General features: G+C 38.0%; 1 protein-coding gene across 2 annotated transcripts in view; it reads right to left on the bottom strand.

Annotated features, from left to right (window-relative positions):
- Nucleotides 1-2,244: 2,244 nt before the first annotated feature.
- Nup153 (nucleoporin 153) overlaps nucleotides 2,245-24,615 on the bottom strand; it is a 47,597-nt gene continuing 25,226 nt past the window's right edge. For both annotated transcript variants that reach the window (XM_050143559.1, XM_050143558.1), the window contains 11 exons: nucleotides 23,202-23,339; nucleotides 22,621-22,716; nucleotides 21,273-21,357; nucleotides 19,014-19,136; nucleotides 15,999-16,601; nucleotides 11,775-11,966; nucleotides 9,890-10,756; nucleotides 7,528-7,881; nucleotides 5,255-5,530; nucleotides 3,692-3,860; nucleotides 2,245-3,378 (listed from right to left, as the gene is read on the bottom strand). In XM_050143559.1, the coding sequence (XP_049999516.1) occupies nucleotides 3,294-3,378; nucleotides 3,692-3,860; nucleotides 5,255-5,530; nucleotides 7,528-7,881; nucleotides 9,890-10,756; nucleotides 11,775-11,966; nucleotides 15,999-16,601; nucleotides 19,014-19,136; nucleotides 21,273-21,357; nucleotides 22,621-22,716; nucleotides 23,202-23,339 (2,988 nt within the window). In that variant the 3' untranslated portion in view covers nucleotides 2,245-3,293. The remainder of the gene's footprint in view (nucleotides 3,379-3,691; nucleotides 3,861-5,254; nucleotides 5,531-7,527; nucleotides 7,882-9,889; nucleotides 10,757-11,774; nucleotides 11,967-15,998; nucleotides 16,602-19,013; nucleotides 19,137-21,272; nucleotides 21,358-22,620; nucleotides 22,717-23,201; nucleotides 23,340-24,615) is intronic.

A 24,615-nucleotide genomic window follows, 5' to 3' on the forward strand; every position in this document is an offset into this window, starting at 1 on the left:
TCTATTTCTTTGACAAGTTTTCCTAAATTAATAGGGCTGGAGCGGTGCTTCAGGGAGCTAACACTTGCCTTGAATATGCAAGACCCTACACTAAATACCTATGAAAAAATTATGTCTAAAAGTTACCTGCAAATGAATGCTGCTTCAGGTTAAACTTACTGGTAGGTACTTGGAGCCATTATAACAATCAGATGACTAAATTTAAACTCCATCTTAATGGGAAAAGCTTTTACAAACCAGTCCTTATGGGCTGCCTTCCTCAAAAAAGACATTTACTTGAATTTGGACATGTTACCTGTAAACCCACAACTCGAGGTTGACACAAGAACACTGATGCAAATTTAAGGCCACCCTGGGCTACAGTATAAGACCCTATCTTTAGAAATTAAAGGGCATGGCTGTGCATTGGTGGTGCAAGCCTTTAATCCTAGCACTTGGGAGGCAGATGGATCTCTGTTGTTCGAGGCCAACCTGGTCTACAAGAGCTAGTTCCAGGACAGACTCAGAAGCTACAGAGAAACCCTGTCTTGAAAAAAAAAAAAAAAAAAAATTAAAAGGCATGTGTGCAAACTGTTTAATGCAGCCTGGTGGAAGTATTGCTCCAGACAATTTACTGTTCTAAGCCAATCTACAAACTGCATTTGGGGGCTACAGTGGATTTTGGAGGGGAGGGGGAATGACACAGTTCTATACTACAAATATAGTTGCTATCTATAAGGTCTTCACCATCCTCATTTTTCAATGTTATAGCAAACAGTTTTCATTAAAGATGCTACCCTTTCTAGAACTCTGTTGAATCATTCTTGGTCTTTGGAGTATATCAAGTGTAGTATCTGTTCATTTACCCCCTCAATAATTTCCATTGAATTTTAAGCTTCATACAAGCCCCAAGAAGGATATGCTAACAATAAAAACAAGTTGTTCCCAAGTTAAATCTTTACTTTGTAAAAAAAAAAAATCACTTTAATAAAATGCTAGTTATATTAATAAATTTTTCATTATTAATTAAAAAAAGGAATTTCAGTTGTTTGAATTATACTTTTTTCCTTAAGGCCTGAAATTATAATCACTACACGCAACCTAGCACTTAAATGCTTAAATTGATATCCACAGACCTGACAGAGTTAGAAAAGGATTGTTATCCAAAGCCAGTCTGTCAGTCTCTGGGAATATCCCCTAAAACGTACATTTACACGTCCCACTAATAATAAGCACTCTCAATCCCAGCCAGTACAATGAAGAGTTTATCATTGCTGGGCCAGAGGAGTACAGCTCCAGAGGTGGAGCTGCCACCAAGACTGGAAAGCTACATGCAGCCCAAGAATCAAAAGTCTCAAGATGTTAACAGTCTTGCAGACTCTGGAGAACCAAAAGATCCCCAATTTTCATATAAACCAGAGTTAGTAGGAATTTAGTAAACTGCTTTTTAAAGTATGTGTAAGAGGGGAGATACTAAAAGTATCTACACATTTTAGAGAAATTTCCTACACATTTTAGAGAAAAGGGATATGCCCTATTAAACCACTGTTTGGACCTAGATAATGCCTAAGAACCGGACTCCAAGATCACTGGGAGGTCAGACAGGTTCCCAGTTACCTCTTCCAGCATTCACCAGACTCCAATCAAGCTTAAATAATCAGATAAATATTAAGGAGAATATTAGAAAAACAAAACTCTACCCTCATATCAGTATGTGATGATGGCCTAAGCTATTTTAGTTAGAAAAACACTTTTCATGAGGACAAAGCATTAGAAATTCTCAATGTAAATTAAACTCAACTAACCTGAAGTGGGGCAAATTAAGCACAAACTAAACAATAAATGCCAATCCTAATTACACTAAAGACAAAAGTAAGATGTGCTGGCCCAAGAGTTCTTTCCTGGACCTTAAGTGAGCAAAAAGTCTAGTCATTCAAGTAATACAGTAAAAGGCCCATTACAATGTTACAAGCTTTCAGAATGCCTGAGACATATCTCCAAGAGTATAAGCAATGAACATTGTTTAGGTATCTAGCAGGGAAGCTAGCAATACAAACAGAAAGGGTTGTATGCTTACCTTCAACTTTTAAGGCGTGCTATACATACAAATTAAAGATAGCAGCAGGCAGAATGCAGGGGCTCTTCTGTAGACTGCAAACTCTGGTAACTCTTGGGCCTTGCCTGATTATACTCTTTGGGATTTCTAATCAACCACCCTTCCCACTAATATTATGTGCCTCCACTATGAGAACTGTTAGCGAAACGTGCTTCATTAAAGTTTTATTGATGGCATTTATCCCATGGTTTAACATGTTAATTATACTGTAATAAACATGGCTTTAATATTAAACTTTTCCTTATTATCCAAAGTCACCACAGTCCATTTCAGTAAATATAAAAATATATGCTTAATACTTTGTACAATACTGGTTTTTGGTCCAAACAAAACTGGATCAGAAAAGCCAATAAATTCAACTTTAAGAATCCCCAATTTTTTTTTTAAAGATTTCCAAATGGATTTAGGCAACTTTGAATAATGGGATTTACATAATAAAATCTGAGACAAGACTAAACAAACAACAAAAATATGTCTAACACAAAATTAAAATTTCAAGTTCACAGATTTATGTTATGCCAAAAAGTACAGAAACAATATTGTATTTACAGAAGTTTCATAATAAAATAATGAAAAAGGCAAGACAGTCGATAGAATGAAAATATAGAAATAGCATATACTTATTAAATGGAGAATGAACTAGATCTAACAAGTCCTTAGCATGGACCATTCTTTAATCAGGCTTTCTCTATCAGAATTTTTCTGTGCACAATACATCCAACTCACTTCACACATATACCACCACAAACTCCGCATAGAAATCATTCATCTCAAAGTCCTCTAATCTATACAGGATTCTAATCTATACAGAATTCCCCAGATATAATTACAATTTCAATGCGTTCCACTAACGCTTTATCAACGCACATAGCGGTGCAGACAGGATCTATACAAAGCCATTCACCGTGCAGGCTCTATTCCTGGGTACAGCCAGACTATGCCAATCAGTGAATAATGTGCTGGGTCATAAAATGTTTTTGCTGAAGAATCAGTCAGTCATCATCAGTCTAGCTATTATTTTCAAAAGAGAATGAGATACGGGAATGGGACTTCCGTAAAGAAAAATGAGGGCAATTCCAAAATTAAAGAAGTCCTTGGACAGATCTGACTCCAATAAGCCCAGCATGTAGTACAATCCAGTATCTGAAAGCAGGCACTCGCTGCTGATAAACGGTTGGGTATAACACCTTTGTGACCTTTATTTCCTGCGTCTAACAGCAGTCTTTATCTTGCGACCAGAAACTGAAGTTCCGGAAGAAGAGAACATATTTTTCCCATTTGACCTGTGAAAATAAAACATTACGATGTTACGTAACACTCAGGACAGAGAACTCATAACCACTTAACACAACCAGCAACAAAATGGGAAGAAGTGAGGAAAATGCTGTTGTTACAAGCAAACACCTTCTGCTATACCTGGCCTATAACTTGCTGCTCCTGTTTCAGATTATAATTTAATCCCCAAAATTACAATATCATAAACCGATACTGGGTAATATTTACTATTACCCTAACTATATTACTGCCTGATTTACTTTTAGAAACAGACACGTCTTTACCAGTGTAAATTCTCAATGAAATAAAATCATCTCTTACCCCAATGTAAATGACGCTGGAGACTGGCTGAATGGGAAGCCCCCTGAACCTGAGGGCTGGGCTGAGGCTGCAGGCGTGCTGGGATTTGCACCAAATGTGAACACTCCTGATGGATTATTGTTTGTGAAGTTGAAATTTGTAGTGCTGCTGCCAAATTGGAAAACAGAACCTATACAAATTAAGCAGAAATATCCCATTAATGACACAATATTGTTTAAGATAGACTTTGACCTAGACATATTAAACTTGGGAAAAATTAAGATTTTAGCAAGGCGTGATAAACGCACGCCTCTCGTCCCAGCACTCAGGATGCAGAGGGGAGAGAATCTATGTGAGTTCAAAGCCAGCCTGGGTCTAAGAGCCAGTTTCAGGTCAGCCAGGGCTGCCACAAAACAGAGTACACATGACCTAAGTACAAACACCAGAATGATGAACCCTAACCAATAACCAAACAAAAGTAAGATGAACCTTACAAACCAATAACCAAAAAAAAAAAAAAAAAAAAAAAAACCCCACTAAAGGACAGAATACTCAGAATTCACAAAAATAGAAAATGCATATAACCCAAATATGAGACTTATCACCCAACAGTAGCAGCATGAGAACTGGTACCCCCAGCAGGAAGTTAGCAATAAATAAATACCTTTTAAAATATAAGGTTTAACTTTCTATTCAGGGTGCACCAAGAGAAACACATATGCTCCCCAAAGATCAATATCCTCTACTCTATAACATGCAAAACAGCATTTCCAAACAGCCAAAACTAATGCTAAGACCCAATAGCAAATGAATAGGCTGCCATTCAGTGATTCACTCTGCAACAGTGACAAAACCACATTCAACAGCGCTACATGTAAAATTTAAGAGCCAAAGAAACAAGACTGCATCCAACATGAGCCCACTTGTATAGATAAGTTACCAGGCAAAACTTTTATTTTCTAGATGTCAGGAAACAAGAGTCCAACGGACAGAGCAGCAATCACCATTAGAGTGAAGAGAGAGGACTGTGATCAAAATGGCCTCTGATCACATGTGTCCTCCAGTTGTCTGTACACACATGCAAATGTCCATATTAGATGACTTTCATGTTTGTAACCTTTTCATGAGCTCATATTTCAATTAGAAAGATCAAAGGGTACAATTCTAAGAAAATACAGCATTAAAATACAGTGTAATCAGTTGTATTTAAAAAGCCACAAGAACTTTCGATGAGGTATGAGAGGTAACTAGCAGCATTATCCAAATGCTGTGAAGCAACTAAGCACAAGTAAGGTGAAACTTCCCAAAGGAAATCAAAACACTGTTCCACTGCAGCCTACAGGAAAACAGGGTGAAACAACCCATACCTAAGTCAGAGGAAGAAATGTTTTAAATATACTTTAATGCCATCAAATGCTGTAATGTTTGTAGGTGGATGTAAAACACCACACTTCACTATTGTGTTAAGTCTAAAACATCAGAAAATAAGATATGCACATGGTTTCAAAATTAAAAAACAAACAAACAAACAAAACCAGACACCAGACTCAAAGTATAGATTCCACGAGTCATTACACAACTTACTGGAATTGGGAGCTGTCCCAGAGCCAAATGCAGACTGACTAGGCTGCTGCCCAAACACAGGAGGTTGGCTGCTGCTTGACACTGCCCCAAAAGTAGGTGGTGCTGCAGGCTGGGAACCAGCAGAAAACAACGATGTTGAAGACGATATAGAGCCAAAGCTTGGAGGGTTCGGTTGGCTGGCACCTTGACTTTGTCCAAACGTTGGGGTCTGGCTAGCACCAAATGCTGGACTGGCAGATGGTGCTGAATGTCCAGTGCCAAATACAAAGGAGGATCCTGAGCGAAAAAATAAATCAACAACATCAAGGTTTGTAGTGAGATTGCTCTTGAGAAGCTCTGCAAACCCACAAACTAATTTCAGGCCACTTTACAGGCTCTTACCTCGATCACAAGCATTGAATGATTAGAACAATGACACTATTTTCTAAAACATGCACTAATGTAACAAAAACTTTAAAGAACAAAACTCTCTACCTTTGCAACCAACAACCTTCTACTAGAAGAAGGGGTGTACTTAAGACGGAGTCTTACACTGTTCCTCAGGCTAGCTTGGAACTCACTTAGCAACTTAGGCTCAACAATTTTTTTTTAATTCTTTTCATTTATTTATTTATTTAGTATGCAATATTCTGTGTGTCTGTGCACGCCAGAAGAGGGCACCAGACCTCACTACAGATAGATGGTTGTGCACCACCATGCGGTTGCCGGGAATTGAACTCAGGACCTTTGGAAGAGCAGGCAGTGCTCTTAAACATTGAGCCATCTCTCCAGCCCAACAATTTCTTTCTAAAATGATCTATCTTATATGTTGGGGAATATTATTTCAAGGTGTGTTACTTTTGTTTATGCTGTGGAATATTTGTTTAATGATGTAAATGATGTGTTGCTTTTGTTTATGCTACATTTGAACTGTGAAGCTGTGATCTTTAACACCTGATAGTCTCATAAAGAGCTGAACGGCCAATAAAGAGGCAGGAGCAAGGATAGGTGGGGCTGGTAGGCAGAGAATATAAATAGGAGGAGAAATGAGGAAGAAGAGGAGCAAGGAGAGAACAAGGAGAGGAAGACGTTGGGGGCCAGCCAGCCACAAAGTAAGAGTGAAAATAAGGGGCTGGAGAGATGGCTCAGTGGTTAAGAGCACTGCCTGCTCTTCCAAAGGTCCTCAGTTCAATTCCCGGCAACCACATTGTGGCTCACAACCATCTGTAATGAGGTCTGGTGCCCTCTTCTGGCCTGCAGACATACACACAGACAGGATATTGCACTAAATAAATAGATAGATAGATAGATAGATAGATAGATAGATAGATAGATAGATAGATAGATAGATAGATAAATAGGCTTACTTTAAAAAAAAAAAAGAGTGAAAATAAGATACACAAGAAGAAAAAGAAAAAGCCCAGAGGCAAAAGGTAGTCTGGATAAGTTAAGAAAAGCTGGCAAGAAACAAGCCAAGCTAAGGCGGGGCAATTATAAGTAAAAATAAGCTTCTGTGTGATTTATTTGGGAGCTGGGAGGCAGGCACCCCAAAAGAGCAAAAAACAACTAGCAACACTTATAAGTGACCTATAGGTCACTGTATGAGAACTCATATCCAATACAATCACTATCATTATCTGGCTGCTTCAGAATTTGACATTTCAAAAGGCAACTTGGAAAAATTATATATTTTTCCTAAAAATCAGGTTTTTTTTGTTTTCAACTTTGTTTTTTGAGATAGTGTTTCTCTGTGTAGCCTTGGCTGTCCTAGAACTCACTCTCTAGACCAGGCTGGCCTTAAACTCAAAGATCTACCTGCCTCTGCCTCTTGAGTGCTGGGATTAAAGGCATTCACTACCATGCCCAGCTTGAAAACATTATTCTTAAGAGTTAAATATATTCATAGGCTGGCGAGATGGCTCAGTGGTTAAGAGCACTGACTGCTCTTCCAGGACCCAGGTTCAATTCCCAGCACCCACATGGCAGCTCGCAGCTGTCTGTAACTCCAGTTCCAGAGAATCTGACATCATTATACCAATGTGTATAAAATAAAAGTTAAAAAAAATTTAAAAAGTTAAATATATTCAACCTGAACATTAATATGAACTGCATTAATATGAACTACATTATTTCTCCACAGGTGAAAACTTACAATATTCTAGATATGGGTGACTTAGAGGCACTCAAATGCTACTTGAGCAAGATTATAACCTGCAAGAATGTGCTACAACTGTCACACTTTACAGCAAAAACAATTCAACTACAAAACCTCCTCTCCCCCATCACTAAGTTACCTGAAGAGCTTGATGTGGTAGCTCCAAAACTGAACCCGGAAGATGCAGTACTGTTACTGCTGCCTCCTGATCCAAACACAAATGGAGGGGCAGCTGAGCCAGTGCTGGATGTGGTAGCTGGCTTGCTATCTTGAGGAAATAACAAAGACTGAGATGTACTGGACTCTGTAGAGTTACCGAAGGCAGAGCTGCTGACAGGATTGCTGGCCTGTCCAAACACAAAGGCTGCCACAGGAGGGTTGGAGGAAGAGGTGGAACTACCAAATATGCCACCACTGGATGAAGTGGCTGGTGCGATGGAACTAGAGGAACTGCTATTCAAGAAGCTAAACACTGGCTTTGCTACCCCTTGATCTGTAAAACAATAATTGAGAAACAAACATAAATCCTTAAGAACAAATTGTCTAACAAAATGTTCCTATTATATAAACTAAGATTATTTTTATATAGTTTGACTCATCAAATAAACATCTATTAACACTTTGAAATGTCAAAGTGTCTACCTTTTATGATTTATGGATTTTCTCTTTAGACAAAGACCTTCAAACAAAGACCTTCAAACATTCAAATAAAAAGTCCTGTGGCTATGTATATAAATTTAATACGAAATACACGGCGCCTCACATCCAAATCTAACTTGACATTGTATTCAGAAACCAACTCAGAAACGAGGTATACTTTTTTATGTGTTTGACCATACCATTGTCATTTTACAGCAGCAGAAATTTATCCACATGAACAAATCAACCAGTTAACCTCCTCACAATACTGATTGAACCTCAGCATTTGGTAAGTCCTGCTAACTAGTGCACAATGTCACACTTGTGGCACCCTAAATTAGCAATGTACACATCTATTTCCTTGGCTGACACTGTCATCAGATTGTTAATTAGTGCCTGCATGCCATTCTCAAATTCCTTGTCCATTCACTTTTCCTACAAATTTCAGAAGTAGCTTAGCTTGACAAGATGTATAAAATCTAAGAACTGAAATGAGGTGAACAGGAGAAATACTTTCCCCCAGGAATGGGTTCATTTTCTATGCTCAGCATTATCACCATTGTAAATTAGAACACTTAGAACATACAAGTCATGTTTATGCTGTACAACTACTGATTGTCAACTTGGAGGGAACCTTTAGATTTTTACATGGTAATCATGAATCTATAACCCAACAAGCTTTCCTTTTCACTTTCCCAATATCTCAGAGCTCCAATGCTGCATAGCATGCTATAGGTGAAGGTAAGGTCAAATCTGATCAAATGACAAGTAATTTTAATTCTGGTGTTTTTTGGTGGGGGGAGCAGCCTGTTTACAAATTTCCAAGTACATATAAAAACTGCTCGTGGCTATGTGAATTTCTCATTTGGGGGTTAATAATTCATTGAGTGTTTCCAAATTACTTTTCAAAGGTGTTAATAAAAGTGTCCAATTTACAATCTTTGCATGTCTGAAAATAGCTACATTTTGCTTTTATGTCTGATTGAATCTGGCTAGTTACAAAATGGTTCAAGATTACTTCATTTGTAGGGCACTGTTTGATGCTGGGAATAAAACCCAGGGCTTTGCCCAAGTCTTTGAGAGTATTCTCTTTACCACTGAATTAAGAGCTAGCTCAGTCATTTCCATTTTTAAGACCAGTGTCCTTTTAACTTAATTTTTAACCAAATGTGTGTAGGCATCAAATATCTCTGAAGCTGGAGTTACAGGCAGTTCTGAGCCACCTAAAATGGGTGCTGGGATCCAAACTTGTATCCTATTTAAAGAGCAGTATGCATAGCTCCAGCCTCAGTGTCTTATTTTACATTCAGGAAATACTCAGGTCAATGTTCTAACATTTCCCTAGACCATTTAATTTCAAAGTCCCTACAAATGCAGCCGTCTGTCATTGCACTGCTCTGGGAAACCCCATTACAGTAGTCAGGCTTTCTAGATGATATTCTTCCTACTACTCCACCAGCCAAACAGCTTTACTTCAACAACCTTCTTTAGCTTTTTAATGTTTTTTTTTTACCCTCCCCCTTTCTTAGTTCTCAAAATTATCTGTTTTCTTAGAGTTTAATTATATTTACTGCCTATGTTTCTCAAATGCTTTGACTCATTATTCATGAGTGATTGTTTACAAGTGATTATACTTATAAATAAAAACAACATAAAAATGCATCAATTTTAATTATAATGTCCAAATGACAGAAAGACATATATAAAGTGTCCCACTTTGCACTTTCTATTACAGCTGTATTTCACAAAATTAGATCCCATCAGAGCCATGGGTATTTGGTTCAATTAAAACAGAAAAGTCTGAACTCTTTCCCTCAAGACTTCAAAACACAACTTGTAAAAAATAGTTTTTTAATACTTACCAGTTGTAGTACTGGTTTGATTTCCAAACGAAAACGTGGGCTTGGCTAGCTGCTCCGACTCTTTCACAGATGGTTTTGCCACACTGAAACTAAATGTTGGCTTGGAAGAACTCTCATCTTTGGTTTGCTCCGAATTTCCAAAGGAAAATACTGGTTGACACTTTGGCTCCTCATTGTCAGCTTTCTTTCCAAATACCAGAGAAGTAGAAGTAACAGGTTCTTGCTGTTTCTCCTCTGTCCTTCCCAAAACAAACATTGAGGCAGACTCTACTTTACCAAAAGTGAACCCACCCTTGGTGACAGAAGAATCTTCTTTCTTTGCTTCTGTTGTCTTGTATGTGAAAGGGGTCACTGAGACACCCTTAGTTTCTATGGGTCCAAAATTGAAGCCACTCTTGTTATCTGAGGTCACTGTGGTGTCAGTAGCAGCAGTGGGAGGGTTACTAACACCTGCACCAAAGCTAAAGCCTGCAGATGAAGACTTTGGGAGCTCCTCTTTCTTTTCTTGCTGCCCAAGAGTAGATACCCCAAACTGAAATGGAGCTGAAGAAGCTGGGTTGCTTAAGCCAGAAGTCAGTCCAAACTTAAAATGATCATTCTTGCTGTCATTTTTAATTTCTTCAGGTTTGGAATCAGAAGACACTCCAAATTTAAAATCTCCAGCTGGTTTAGAAAACTTAAAGTTTGTATTCATGGAGTTTGTAGACCCAGAGTCTGATGAAGTGCCTAATTTGAATCCTCCTTGATCTCCAAATTTAAAATTTCCAGTGCTTGTAAAAGTTTGAGAAAGTCCAGAAGAGGATGATGGGATACCAAATTTGAAGGCTGAGGGTGCTGGATTTAAAGATGAAGAAGATGTCCCAAAGCCTTCAAAAATAGAAAACACAAAAAGACACCAAATTAATGTGCTTATCCTGAAAGCCACATCATAGGACAGCTCTGAAAAGGCCTATATGCCACTTCCATCTCTAAGATTGGAAGGTCAAGAAAGGTAAGAGAACATGTGTTGGTGAGGACACTGAGAACAGCAGGTACTTCCCCATCCAGTAGCTAGAGATCGAAACTATGAATGATTACAAAAATATCGAAATCATATATCCTCTAAAACTCAGCAATTTTAGAGCTCAGATTTGTCTTATGATAAAGTGAGACACACAAAATACTGTGAGGTCCAGGCAGCTTGAAGGATAAAAACCAAAAACATGGCAAAAGTAACCCTGGATAAAAACAAATGTGAAAACAAAAGGTAGGTGATATACAAACTTCCTGACAAGAAAGAAGGAAATCACAATATCTAAATGGCAGTGTTTGCTTAGGACAGGTATAAAAAGCCCTTTTGGAAGGTAAAGCATTGCACCAGCCACTGTTACTACCTTTGGGGAAGAGTTTGACACCAGCCTGGGCTACAGATAGAGTTCCAGGACAGGCTCCAAGGCAGAGAAACTCTGCCTCGAGGGGGGGGGGGGGGGGGCCGGGGGGAAAAAAGGCCAGGCTTTTGGGTGATGCAAATACTAGATTACTGGCCTATGCCACCACTTGTGCTGAGAGTTCTCTTGTACTCAGACATACTCAGAGGCTAAATGATTTAAAGTAAAGTCCTAAGGGTGTTAAGTTTTCAGTTATGGAAGAGTCAAGTTCATATCCCAACCTGGAAACTGAGTACACAAAATTCCTTACCCAGATACACAGATCTTGACACTAAGATGCAACTAATTTGATTTTATCATCATCCACAAATACAACAAAAAAGAAAACAAACAAAAAACCCAAGGACCAAGTCTCATTTTCCGTAATTACTCAGAGAATGGGTTCCTTGAAAAACAAATCTGCCCCCATATATTCACTTTTAACTAGGTATTAGAGCGCTTCTTTGCCAATGCCTTACCTTTAAACTCTGCCTTTGTGCCTGGCTTTGCACTTTCACATGCTATGCACTTGGTAGAGTCCGCTTTATTTTGCACTAAGCACACTTCACAGTCCCAGCTGCCCTCAGGTTTTTTGAACTTATCCAATCCTAGACAGCCTCCAGAAGACAGAGAGTCAGAGGCAGGGCTGCTGTTTGAGGCAGATACCGAACCTAGAAGCAATGGGAAAACTGATGAAAAATTTAATTTACATTATCATACCATCTTTGGGTAGCCCTGGACATCCTGGAACTCACTCTTGTAGTACCAGCCTTAATGACACCACTGACTACACATTTTTTTTCAAATTTCCTTAACCCTTCCTATTAAACCATACACACAGCCAGAAAGGGAACCTTATATTGTTCTAAATAGGACAGACTTCTCATATTTCATTTAACACTGCAAATGAACATCTTGCTATAACCTTAGTGAGCTTACTCTTAAATTCAAGTTTGAGCTAATCCCAGTTTATTTGTTTAAAATTTGGGACTGGGATAATGGTTTAGTGGTTCAAGTGCTTACAAACAAAAAGACCACAGTTCCCCTCTGAGATCCCTGAGAATTATAGGCACACCCCACCTATAATTCTAGCCTTGGAAGGTGAAAACAAGGGAACATTAGAGCAAGTTAGCTAGCAAGCAGACTAATCACATTAGCCAGCTCTGTGTTTTAATGAGACCCAGCATGAAAATATAAGATAGGGGAAAAGACCAGGCCACCACAGACACGCATACCATATACATGTACACAGCCCACACAGACACATGGAATGAGAAAAACAGGTGGGCTATATTTTCACAAATTAGGGGCTAAGACCTGGGGAGATGGCTTAGTCAGTCAAGTACATATCTTTCAAAAACAAGAAACTTGAGTTTGATTCCCAGTAACAACATTTAAAGAGAAAATGTGAAAAATTAGGATTTTTATGACTAAAGGGCTGGGTTTGCTGGCACATGGCTTTAATTCCAACACTCCAAGAGGCAGAGGTAGGCAAAGCAGCTGAGTTCAAGATCAGTCTGGCCTCTGTAACGAGTTTCGGGCCAGCCAGGGCCACACATGTCCTTAATAATGTCCAAATTCCTTCAATTATTACAGACATGTAAAATACAAGATGTAAATTTCAGGCAAAACACAAAATGCATGGCCATCTACATTGAAATTATTTGAAAAATAACTTTCCCACAGACCAGCCCCAAGCCTATTACTTTTACACATTCTCACTAGAAGCTATTTTACAGGTATTTATTAACGTAACTGAATTATAAGACATAAAGATTACTAAAATAATATGAAAGAAATATGCTCCTGGTCTAAAAGGGAAAAAATACATAAACAAACATATGGTAACACAACCAGCAAATGACAGATCTTAAGTGTGCAAAAGAGGAAGAAAACAGAAAGGAGTAAGAAAATAAACATAATGACTCACTCAAATGACACTGGAAAGAGGAATCAAGGTATGATGTATAAACCAGAGCCCAGATACAGCCATTTATCCTTGGGTCCATCTACACAACCTCTACCTGTTCATTCTTGCACAGTATGGAAACAGTCTCAGCAGTTTTAAATATGTTCTGTTCTCTTTTGCCAGCAAAATTGCTGTCTGATGTCTGTCACTGATCTACTACCTACCTGACAAAGTATCTCTCACCTTCAGTGATGGTTTTAAGCACTATTGTGACCATTTCCTCATCTCTAACTGCAACCCACACTTTCCTGCTTTATAAGCTTATCTAGAAGGCCCCAGTCTTTATATTTCCCAAGTACAATCAATCTGTCTGAGCCTTCTGCTATTGTTGAGTTTTCTCATTTCTTTTCGAGAATTTCATGAGTACAATGTATTTTCATCATATCTACCTCTCCTATATTCCAAGAACTCCCATGACCTCCACCCACGTCTAAAATTGTATGTCCTCTTCTATAGTTGTTATATGGATGTATGTAAAACACACGAAGCCTTACCCACATGTTCATGACTGTAGACTAACCACTTGGACATGAGCAACCTATCAGGGGCCTCATAACTGAAGAAAACAGTCTCCCTCCCTCAACAGCCAAAAGCAAACAGGAACGGGACCTCATAAACCCTTCTCCCACTTGTGCTGGAATGTTGGCAGATATGCATGGTCTTGTGCAGGTCTTATGCATGTCACTGAAAGTTCATGAGTGCAAGAACCCGGTCACATCTTTTGCAGTATTCTTCCCAGCCTGATCATCTTTTCTATGGACAGTTAGTTCCCTTACTAAACACTTAGTCTTAGTCTTATTCTAGTCACCTTCTTGAGAGATTATTCTGCCACAGTGTTTTCCTCTATATGGTTAATTCAAGTTCAATGTTTCATTTCTTCCAGGCCCTTAAATTAGCAGAGTTCAGCTTGGAGCTCTATCCCTTAATTCAGTCAACTCACATCTACTCACTTGACTTCAAATATCAAACTATTTCCTATGATCTCCTCAATCTACACCCCAGCCCTAAGGAGCTGTAGTCCCTATGATGTAGCCAAAGGCCTCACAAATATATCTGAATGCCAACTTCAGCAGTGTGAAGTTAATCTATCTTTAACCATACATTGTTCTAAATCCTCCCTTATCAACTCCATCATCTCATTCCTTATCACCATTATCTGCCATTACTCATAATCTTCTTAAGATGCCTTTGCAAACTCTGCTGCCTTGAAGTACACTGCTCACAACCATTCCTAATTCTAATTCTAGGGGATCTGATGCCCTCATCTGACCTCCATGGTACACATACATACATTCATGCATGTAGACATACATATAACACATACAGGCAAAACACTCATAAAATAAAACGAATAAATCTATAAATAACTTTAAAAATAAAGTTTAAGCCTAGAAACATGACTCAGCACTTAAGATTGCTTGCTGCTCTTTAAAAGATTTTAGTTCCCTCTAAGTCTAGTTCCAGGGAATCCAATACCATCTTCTGGCTTCTACAGGCTAGCACACATGTGCTTATAAGCAGACGCACAAACACACAATTTCCCCCCCCCACCCCCAAAAATAAAATGAGGGCTGGAGGCAGAGGCAAGTGACTTCTAGTTCCAGGCCAAATTTGGTGTGTGTGTACATGTATGTGTGGTATGTATGTTGTTTGTATCAAGTTCCAGACTAGCAATGCTTACATAGTCAGAACCTCTGCTTACGTAGTTAGAACCTATCTAAAAACTAGTAAGAAAAAAATTAAAATTTGACCAAATCATCCCTGTGCTGAAAATGACAGGGCATTGTGCCCAGAGTAAAGCTAATGTCGTTTTCATAGGATTCCATTGTTCCTGCATATATTTATTTCCTGATTCAAAGTTTCATTACCCATCTGTCAACTCAGAGTTCTAGCTTCCTGCACGCCTTTTCTGAGGTGAGGAGACAGTGCCAGATGGGAAGAGTCAAATATTTTGAATGAGGATTCTGATAGCTCGTTTTTGACACCAGAAGAAATTAGAAATAGGGGCATGATTTAAGAGTTCAGGCAAGGAATCTGGCTAGTAACAGATCCCCACATTACAGAATACAGCTAATGTAATGTAATATAATATAACAAAGGCAGGAGTCTTCACTCCTAACACAAACATGTTAATTACTACCCATATTACCACATACTCCCAAAACAAATTTAAAAATGAATCAGTAATTCTAACTTTGAACAAAGACCTCAAACCAAATTCCATTTCTCTAACCAAGCTAAGAATTTTTCACCAATTAATTAAATTGCAATCACTGTAAAATCTGGTAGACAGCACATGGCTACAGGTAGCACCAATAATATTAAGAAAACAGACACTAGCATAAAGCATGACTGCCTAGCTCTTAAAGAACCTCCTGTAAATGACCACTCCCCATCCTCATTTCTACAGACAAAAGAAGACAAGGCATGAAGGTCTGAGAAAGACTACCCCATTCTGAGAGCTTTCAGTTATCTTCATTTGTCAACCACATCAATTATCACAAAGAGGAATATTTCCAATAACAGTACACAAAAAGAGCAGGTACAGTATAGAATGAACCAGTTCACAACGTATTCTAAGTGAACAGGTAGTCTAATATTAACCACAAGGTGGTTTTTAAAAATTAGGATGTAAGAAGAAATGTTCCATCTGCAATCATTTAAAACACCAAGATTGTTACTGTTTCACAGTTAAGTGAAGCGCAAAACTATTCCATACAAGTGTAAAACATACCTGGTTTCTCAGACATACAGGAGACACATTTATTGTCTTCGGCCTTATTACAAACACAGCATACTGGACATTCCCAAGATCCCACAGGCCTTTTGAATTCAAATCCTAGCGTACCAGTGCTCACAGTGCAGCTAGAAGAGGAAGCAGTCACAGGACTTTCTGAAGACACCGCCAACGTGAGGACTCGCTTCACACCAGTGCCAGGTTTGGGTGTTTCACAAGCTACACATTTTACGGCTTCAGGCTTATTTTGTACTAAACAGGTATCACAATCCCAAGTTCCTACTGCTGGTTTAAACTTATCTTCAAAGCCTGTCCCTGATGTAGAAGCTGGTTTGTCACTTTTGCTTGGTGTCCCAATTCCAGCCTGTTTAGCAGTTTCTTTCGGTGACAGTTTAGCTGCTTGACAGGCTACACACTTATTGTCTGTGACTTTGTTCTGGAGGAGACATGTGTCACACTGCCATGATGATCCAGCTTTTAAACTTTCTCCAAACTCAATTCCACTAGAAGAAAAAGTACTTATGGCTGGTCTTGTATAAACCACTGGGCTTGTAGTGGTGGGCTGAACAGCAGGAGAATCAACCTTTGGTGATAAAAAACCTACAGTGGGGAAATAAAAGAATGTTCTTTTAAAATGAGGCAGTGGACTCTGCTAATCAAAGCATTAACTGCAATATTATGGGAGGAAAACATTTATATTATCACCAAGTTAATACCATCCAAGAACTACTAAGGTTTTTGTTGGTTACTTACACAATCATATTTAATCTGGGTACATATGGCACTTAAACCTACTTAAAATTCTGTAAGTATAAGATCAGATCATCTTTACACTACACATCACTTTCTCCCTCTAACTTTCTAGTCTAATGTTCTCGTTTGAACTTACTGTCAGGTACCACTGCTGTCCACATTTTATTCTCCTCTCTGCAGCAATGAACTTAAAATACTCTTCTCAGTCTTCCTCCTCATCCATCCCTTGTAGGTACTCCCACAGCTAAGTGAAATGACCTTAATATCTGTAATCTTTGAGTGCTGCTTAGTCTTAATCCACTGCTGTGGTAATCTACCCTCAGTAACTCTAGCTAAGTCAAACAGGCATTAACTATCTGACAGAAGTTCCTCCAATGCAACAGGATTGTAAGGATATTTTGTTATACCTCACTATCTAGCTGAGGTCAACCTTGAGTGCATCACCTCCTGCCTCAATCTCTTGAGTGTTGGAATTACACTGTACACCACCAAGCCTAGACAAGGATTATCTTTAATTACAGTAAACTTTAAAAAGGCATAGTTTGATGAAAATCCCAAAGATGTGGCAAACCCTCTGGGCAGGCCTACATATACAAAGTGATTAAGATCCAATCTACACTCACAAAGAGGAATTTTGGTGACATAAACTGAAGTCAAAGCATGAAATCTCTCTTCAATACAATTTCAGAGTACTTTTATTTTGTTTATTAATGTTTATTAAAGGTATATTTTGACAACCAAGAAAAATATTCACATGGGAACTATGGGTTGGAATGGTAGGGTACCTTTCATTAAACTGATTCACTGAACTACTGACACAGTGTCCTGGAAATGTCTTTCTTTAAAACCTGTAATGTACCTTTCACATTACATACACCATCAGGGATCTAGTTTTCCAGCTTTTAGTGCCACGGAAAAGAAGATTGGTAAAGGTGTTCCATTGATATCAAGATATTATCCAGCTGGGTATAGTAGGGCACATCTTTAAGCCCAGCACTTAGGAGGCAGAAGCAGGCAAATCATTTTGAGCTTGAGCTCAACCTGGTTAGTGTTTCTAAGCCAGCCAGGGTCACACAGTGAGACCCTGAACTCAAAAAAAGTAAAATAAAAAACCCAGTGAATTGCTTTTAGCCTAAAGGGAATACAATCCACGAACCTCTGTATACTTCCCATGATTAGCAGTTCCCTATCAGTTATGAGTTTAATTGCAATCAGTAAGGCTGGCAAAATCACAGTAGCAATTTTCTGGGAGCCACTACATGTTCTTTTTCCTTCCTTTGTCAGATTTTCCCAATTCCATCCAAATGAAGACTCAAATTTTTTTCTGTTTAAAGTTTAATTAAAGGGGGCAAGATTATGAAGAAAAGTGTAGCTCTAAATATATGTGTGGTGAAAAAGTTACATAATTGGTTAATTCTAGTCCATGTACTTTGAAGTTCAGCCATACCTCGTACTATCTATAAAGGAAATTGAACCCAAACAACCTAATCCTTTGACCCTTGTTATAAAGGACAAGGTTATTTTTTAAACCTTAATCCATTATTTTTCAACCTTAATCCATTATACATTGAATACACACATCTGCTGAGTAAATATGCATTCTTTCTGGGCTATGAGGTTACCTTATTTAGAAACAACCTTACATCTATATACTATTCATTACAATTCAAACTTTAAAAATTCTCTATAACTTCAAACTGAAAAATGTGTTCCTATTTAATTTCTAGTCACCCTCTTCAAATTACCTGTTACCCTGACCTGATCATTACATGTTTTTATATGTAGTCACTCAGGTATAATATAATTAAACTATACCTGAGTACATATAAAAATGTTAATAAAAAAATAAACATTGCACTAACTACTAACTTTCAAGTCTTGAGCATTATCCTTCAAATAGATAACACTTTGGCAAACTTAGCCAATTTGTACATATACCAAACTAGAAAATACTGTGAGATGGCAGTCCAATGCTGTCATCAGAAAAATGCATGACAATAAAAAAGACAGAAAAGGGTGGCATCTTCTCTTTCAATATCCACAACTTAAAGAGATAGATTTCCCTATTCATGGATTCCTTGAATGACAAAGAACTAAGTGAAGGTTTCTAATACAGTTCTGACACGGTACAATATCTACAAGAATCACAAGTCACCTTTCTATGCATTTAATGTATTTTTTTAAAACTTAAATTTTAACAACATTCATGACACTGTTAAGTTTCAATACAGATTTTTACAAGGGCAGCCACTCACTTACCAGGGGTCTTCAGAATGTCTAGAACACTTCCTTCTTTCAGAATCTTTGCAGGTTTAAAAGGGTCCTCACAAGTGGCACTTCGCTTCTTATAGTTTGAACTATTCACTACAGTGTTATCTTGAGCTGTAATTTTTAAAATCATAAAAGTTATTAGGAAGATAGAGAAAAATTTGCCTTCACAGTGCAAAAGAAAAAATAAAAAGAAAATATATTTTAAAAAAAAGTTATTAGGCCAAGAAAAAATACCAGTGGATTAGAGTTAAAACAATTTCAAAAACAACTTTTTGATCAGTTTCTAAAACTTTGAAAGTCACTGCAATTCAAAAATAATGGACAAGTAAAAAAGAGCAGAGGTAATCTGCCATTGCAAAAGTAAAAACTATTTCTTACATTGTACATTCCCTCAAGCCCCCACGCAGAAGGAAAAAAAAAAAAAAAAAAAAACCTGTCAGCCAATGAGCTCCATGGAAGACAAACTGAAGCAATAGCCATATATGACAAATGGGAAGTTTGTCCAATACCTGAAATAATAGATCTGATCAATAGCAATTGAAAAAATCTAACCAAAGTCATTTTCAACTGGTTTCACACCGAGAAACCCATGCTATGATTAAAAATATCCCTGTTGTAGTACAACTGTGGTAAAACAGAGCAGAAAATAAGATTTATATACAGAGATTAGCAGCTGCTGATAATGGCTGGATAAGTGTTATCACTTTGCTTTCACATTCCATAATCATAACTTTACTGATTTTAGTAAACATAAGGCAAAGTAATTTTTACTAGTTTTAATATTTGTATGCTTTGCCTACAAATATGTATATGCACTATGTGCATGTCTGGCATGCATAGAGGTCAAAAACAAGTCAGATCTCCTCGCAAAAGAATTAAGAGATGGGGGCTGGAGAGATGGCTCAGAGGTTAAGAGCATTGCCTGCTCTTCCAAAGGTCCTGAGTTCAATTCCCAGCAACCACATGGTGGCTCACAACCATCTATAATGGGGTCTGGTGCCCTCTTCTGGCCTACAGGCATACACACAGACAGAATATTGTATACATAATGAATAAAAAAAAAAAAGAATTAAGAGATGGTTGTGAACAGTCATGTAAGTGCTGGGAAATGAACCCAGGACCTCTGTAAGAATAGTCAGTGCACTCAAGTGACGAGACAATCTCCAATCCTCTAAAAACCAATGTGGCCAGATGTGGTTATGTACAGCCTTAACCCCAGCAGTAGAAGGAAAATACAGAGGCAGAGGAACAAGAATCTCTTTGAGTTGGAGGCCAGCCTGGTCTACACAGTGAGTTCCAGGACAATCAGGGATGTACAGAGCCTGTTGAAAAACAAAGTGTCAGAATAAGTGACCACCTAGCATGAGCAAGGACCAGTAGAGGTGGGTGAGTGAGGAGTGGGAGAGGAAGGGAAGAAAGGAGGGAGTAAGGGAGTGTGTGTGTGTGTGTGTGTGTGTGTGTGTGTGTGTGTGAGAGAGAGAGAGAGAGAGAGAGAGAGAGACTCTCAATCAAGAGAGAGAGAGAGAGAGAGAGAGAGAGAGAGAGAGAGACTCTCAATCAAGCCATTTCTTCAGCATGGAAAACAGGAGTTTTTAAGACTTAATGCTACTCTCCAGCCTCATGAAAAGCAAAAGCAAGTGAGTCCACTGTGCTTCTGCTCCTATCCCTGTGCCCCGTTTTCTTTCCCTTCTTGTCTAAATCATCTTTGCTCAAAACTCTTGACCTAGGGATCTCAACTCAGATGTTTTCTTATTTCCCAAACACCAAAAACCACCACTACCACAAAAACCTGTTTTAATGATCTGACTAATTTCATCACTCGTGATGCAGTGTTTCTTCTGTTCAGAAATGACGCATCACTTATCTGATGAAGCCAAAAATGCATAAATAAAAACGTTTATGAAGTGAAAGTAATCAACACTCAGGTTCACCACAACTACAATGTAAATAAATCTTCGGATTGTACTAAAATGTGACAAAAAACTTAATATCTTATTCTGCCTACCTACAGTGAAAAAATGCAATATCATGACCAGTTCACCATAAAGCAAACTACAACAGTTAAATGTGACTCACTATAACAAAGAGCACTGCTGGAATAGCTTCCACTGACTTTTCAGAGCTCATTTTCTTCAAATGTAAATACTTTCAAGAATGACCAATGGAGAATTTGAAATGCTCTTCTAACATAAGGGTTTGTTTGTGGTTTTGTTTTTTGGTAAAGATTGTGAAACATTTTTCACTTACCTGAACTACTTAAAATTGGTTCTGAAGAACTATTAAAACAAGAAAGTTCTGTTTTTGCAACAGGCACACTAAATGTAAATCCAATCTATAATGAGAAAAGATATTTTAAGCTGTCAAAATATCATGAAATAAAACACAGTTTTACATTAATCAAAGGGTATACTAAATTTTACTGATTATAAAAGATAAGTTTTTCCTATTTTGCAATTCCTAAATTTAGAACTCATGAACTAAATAAGTACTGAGTACCTTGATGCATGGCTCTAGTCCCATATCAGGGAGGCTAAAAAAGAAGTACTTGAGCCCAGTTTGAAGTCAGCCTACACAACATAACCAGATACTTTCTCAACTAAATGAATTAAAAACTGTATGTAGTGAATAAAAAAAATTATATTAACAGCACGGCATATAGTTTGACAGCATCTTAAATTCTTATGCATTTTCTTCTTTCAAAGCATTGCATAAAACATTTAGGAGATCTTAATCCCCAGGTCCTGGACCTTTGAACACCATCTTACAAATATGAGGTTTGGGAGACAAGGATGCAAGAAAACTACATTTACCTCTAATGTCTAACTATGACAAAAAGAAATAAATAAAATAAAAAACAAGCATACAGCCAAAAACCTGAAAGCAAGCCAAGTGTGGCCTCTGATCCCAGCACTCAGGAAGCAGAGGCAGGTGATCTCTGTGAGTTCAAGATTAGACTAGCCTATATAATGACTTCTAGGCCAGCAAGGGCTACACGGTAGGATCTTTTCTCAAAAAACAAAACAAAACCCCTAAAGACAGTATGTAAAGATGATATATATGATGGAAATTTAGTCAGCAGGAACATTAGATGTATATATTATTCTTACCCAAATAGTTCCCAATTACAAAGAAACAAATATATACTGTATAGCAATACTCCAAACAGAATTTTCAAGATTAAAAGTGATTCAGGAGATTTTAAATGCAATGATGTAATTGCTAAGGTCTTTTCATCTAATCTATGGTGGACAGCAATTAATCAGCATTATAGGACTCTCTGAAGTTACAAGGGAACCCTGACTATACACTACATCAAAGTCATGTTAAATTTCTAGAGTATAAATGAATGTCCTTCCCACTGGAAAAATGCTAATGAAATCAAAATATGTTCACTTTAACTGCACAAATGATACAGAAGAAAATGCACACACACATATCTAAATATGCACTAAAAAATTCAAAACACCTATTTGCTGTATACTGAATTTTTAACTTGAAGAAGTGTTTGACTATCAATGAAATCTTAGGTTTGATTTAAAAATAAAACACTCTGGCTTTGGAGTCAATCTTGAACCGCTCTTTTTTGGGTACTTACAGACGCTGGAGGTAGCACGTCTGCCTGCGTAGACTTTACAATGGGAGATGAAAATGTGAACACAGGACTGCCAGTGCTGCCCAGAGACGTCTGTGCCTGCATTTTTCATAGTAGTGAGAAATGACACAAAAAGAGATTATTTATGAATGATAAAATAGACTTTAAGAAATTATTTCAAGGAAATAACAGCATTCTTTCCACTTAAATTTAAAATACTTTTGACTTCTTAAAACAAAACACTAACAACTGCTTTCCTGAACTGGGAACACTGTTTGGAGATCAACTTTCTCACTTTCAGTCTAGAGCATAGAGAGTTATCAGATTGGAATAATCCCACTGTAAACATACATTTTAAAAAAATAATAAAACACCATTTTCATTCTTGGGGTAAGAGTGGAGACTTCCCAAAATGAAAAGGGCCCTAGAATTAATTCCCAGCACCAAATCCCCAATATTTTTTCATTTTTCTCTTTTTACTTTGAATTACTGACTTTTACAGTGAAAAACCATTTTAACATAAAGTACTGGATTAAAAGGAATAAGAAAAGAAGTCACTCCACTCATAGAGTGGGGTTCTGTACCTTGTTTGGTAAGGACTGAGAAGAACTGACTGGTGACAATGAGGAAGCAGGGGTCACAGGGGAACTAAAACTGAAGACAGGCAGTGAGGAGCTGCTGATTGGTAGAGAGATCTGCGGTAACACTGGTACTTCCACTTCCTAAAACACAGCATGTTTTGTAATGATGTCATCTTTCATGTCATACTTTTATCTACTTATTTTCAAGGAGAATTGACATGGTTATGAGCAAGTTTAAACAGGAAGAAAGAAAATAGGCCCCATGCAATAATATTAACAAGAGGTCTTGAGTTAAAAGCCTAAAGACTTAATTAAATTCCCAGTTGTGCCACCAACTGCCATGTAATTTAATTTCAGCGCCAATTTTCTACTTTATAAAAATGAGAGGGGAGTTAGCAAGACGGCTGAGTAGGTAGAACTGCTTGCTGCAGAACCTTTGGCAACCTGAGTTCTATCCCCAGAGCCCAAAAGGGAAGAAGAGAACCAACTCCTAAAAGTTGCCCACTAACTTCCATGGCACATGTGTGCTTCCCTCTCCCCAGCACCCTCAACCCCTCCCTCTCTCATTCATGGAAGGCCATGAGAATAATTTCTCTCCCCCCCCAAGTATTTTTTAAATGGGGGACAATGCAATGTCTTCCTCCGTACCACAATTATGGTTCCACTACAACACAAAGCCATACATGGTCTTGAAAGAACAACCATGTACACATGCCCCACATACCAACATATGAAATATCTTTTTAAAAAGCAAAGCAATACACCATAAAAACTACAAATTGTACCTATTTTATGATCAAAAGACATTCAAAGCTCTAGTTTTCTTTCAAGACAGAGACATGTCCGTCAATTCACAACACTCCAGTGACAATCAGAAACAACCTCCAGACCATCAAGTAGCCAAAGCCCTTTACGTCTATAATCCCAACTCTCCTGACGGGGCACATAAACTGCCAAAGTTTCCATTCTAGTGCTTGAAAGGAACAGCAGAAAAACTAACCAAGAAAATGATAGAGTAGAAAAACTGTCACTTCCGTAACAAGATATAAAACCAAACACTAACAGATATGGCATTCAACTTTAAGTTAAACATAAGCTGAACTGGAGAGATGACTCAGTGACAAAAAGCACTTTCTGAAGTGTGAGGACCTGAAATCAAATCTGATAATCCACACAGATCCAGAGGCAGGTGAACATCTGAAAAAGCCCTACAGTCTAAAATTTAAATGAACTAGTAAGTTGAACATCTTCTTAGAGGGTAGTGAGGACCTTAAATGAGTTAGCTTGGCTGAAATCACATTTAAAGAATGAAGTGGGAGGGAGGGCTGAAGAGATGGCTCAGCGATTAAACTGGCTGCTCTTCCAGAGGTCCTAAATTCAATTTCCAGCAACCACATGGTGGCTCACAACTATTTAT

Source organism: Alexandromys fortis, unplaced genomic scaffold (assembly GCF_014885135.2).
Source record: "Alexandromys fortis isolate MF-2015 unplaced genomic scaffold, M_Fortis_MF-2015_v1.1 scaffold_1, whole genome shotgun sequence".
Lineage (NCBI taxonomy): Eukaryota > Metazoa > Chordata > Mammalia > Rodentia > Cricetidae > Alexandromys > Alexandromys fortis.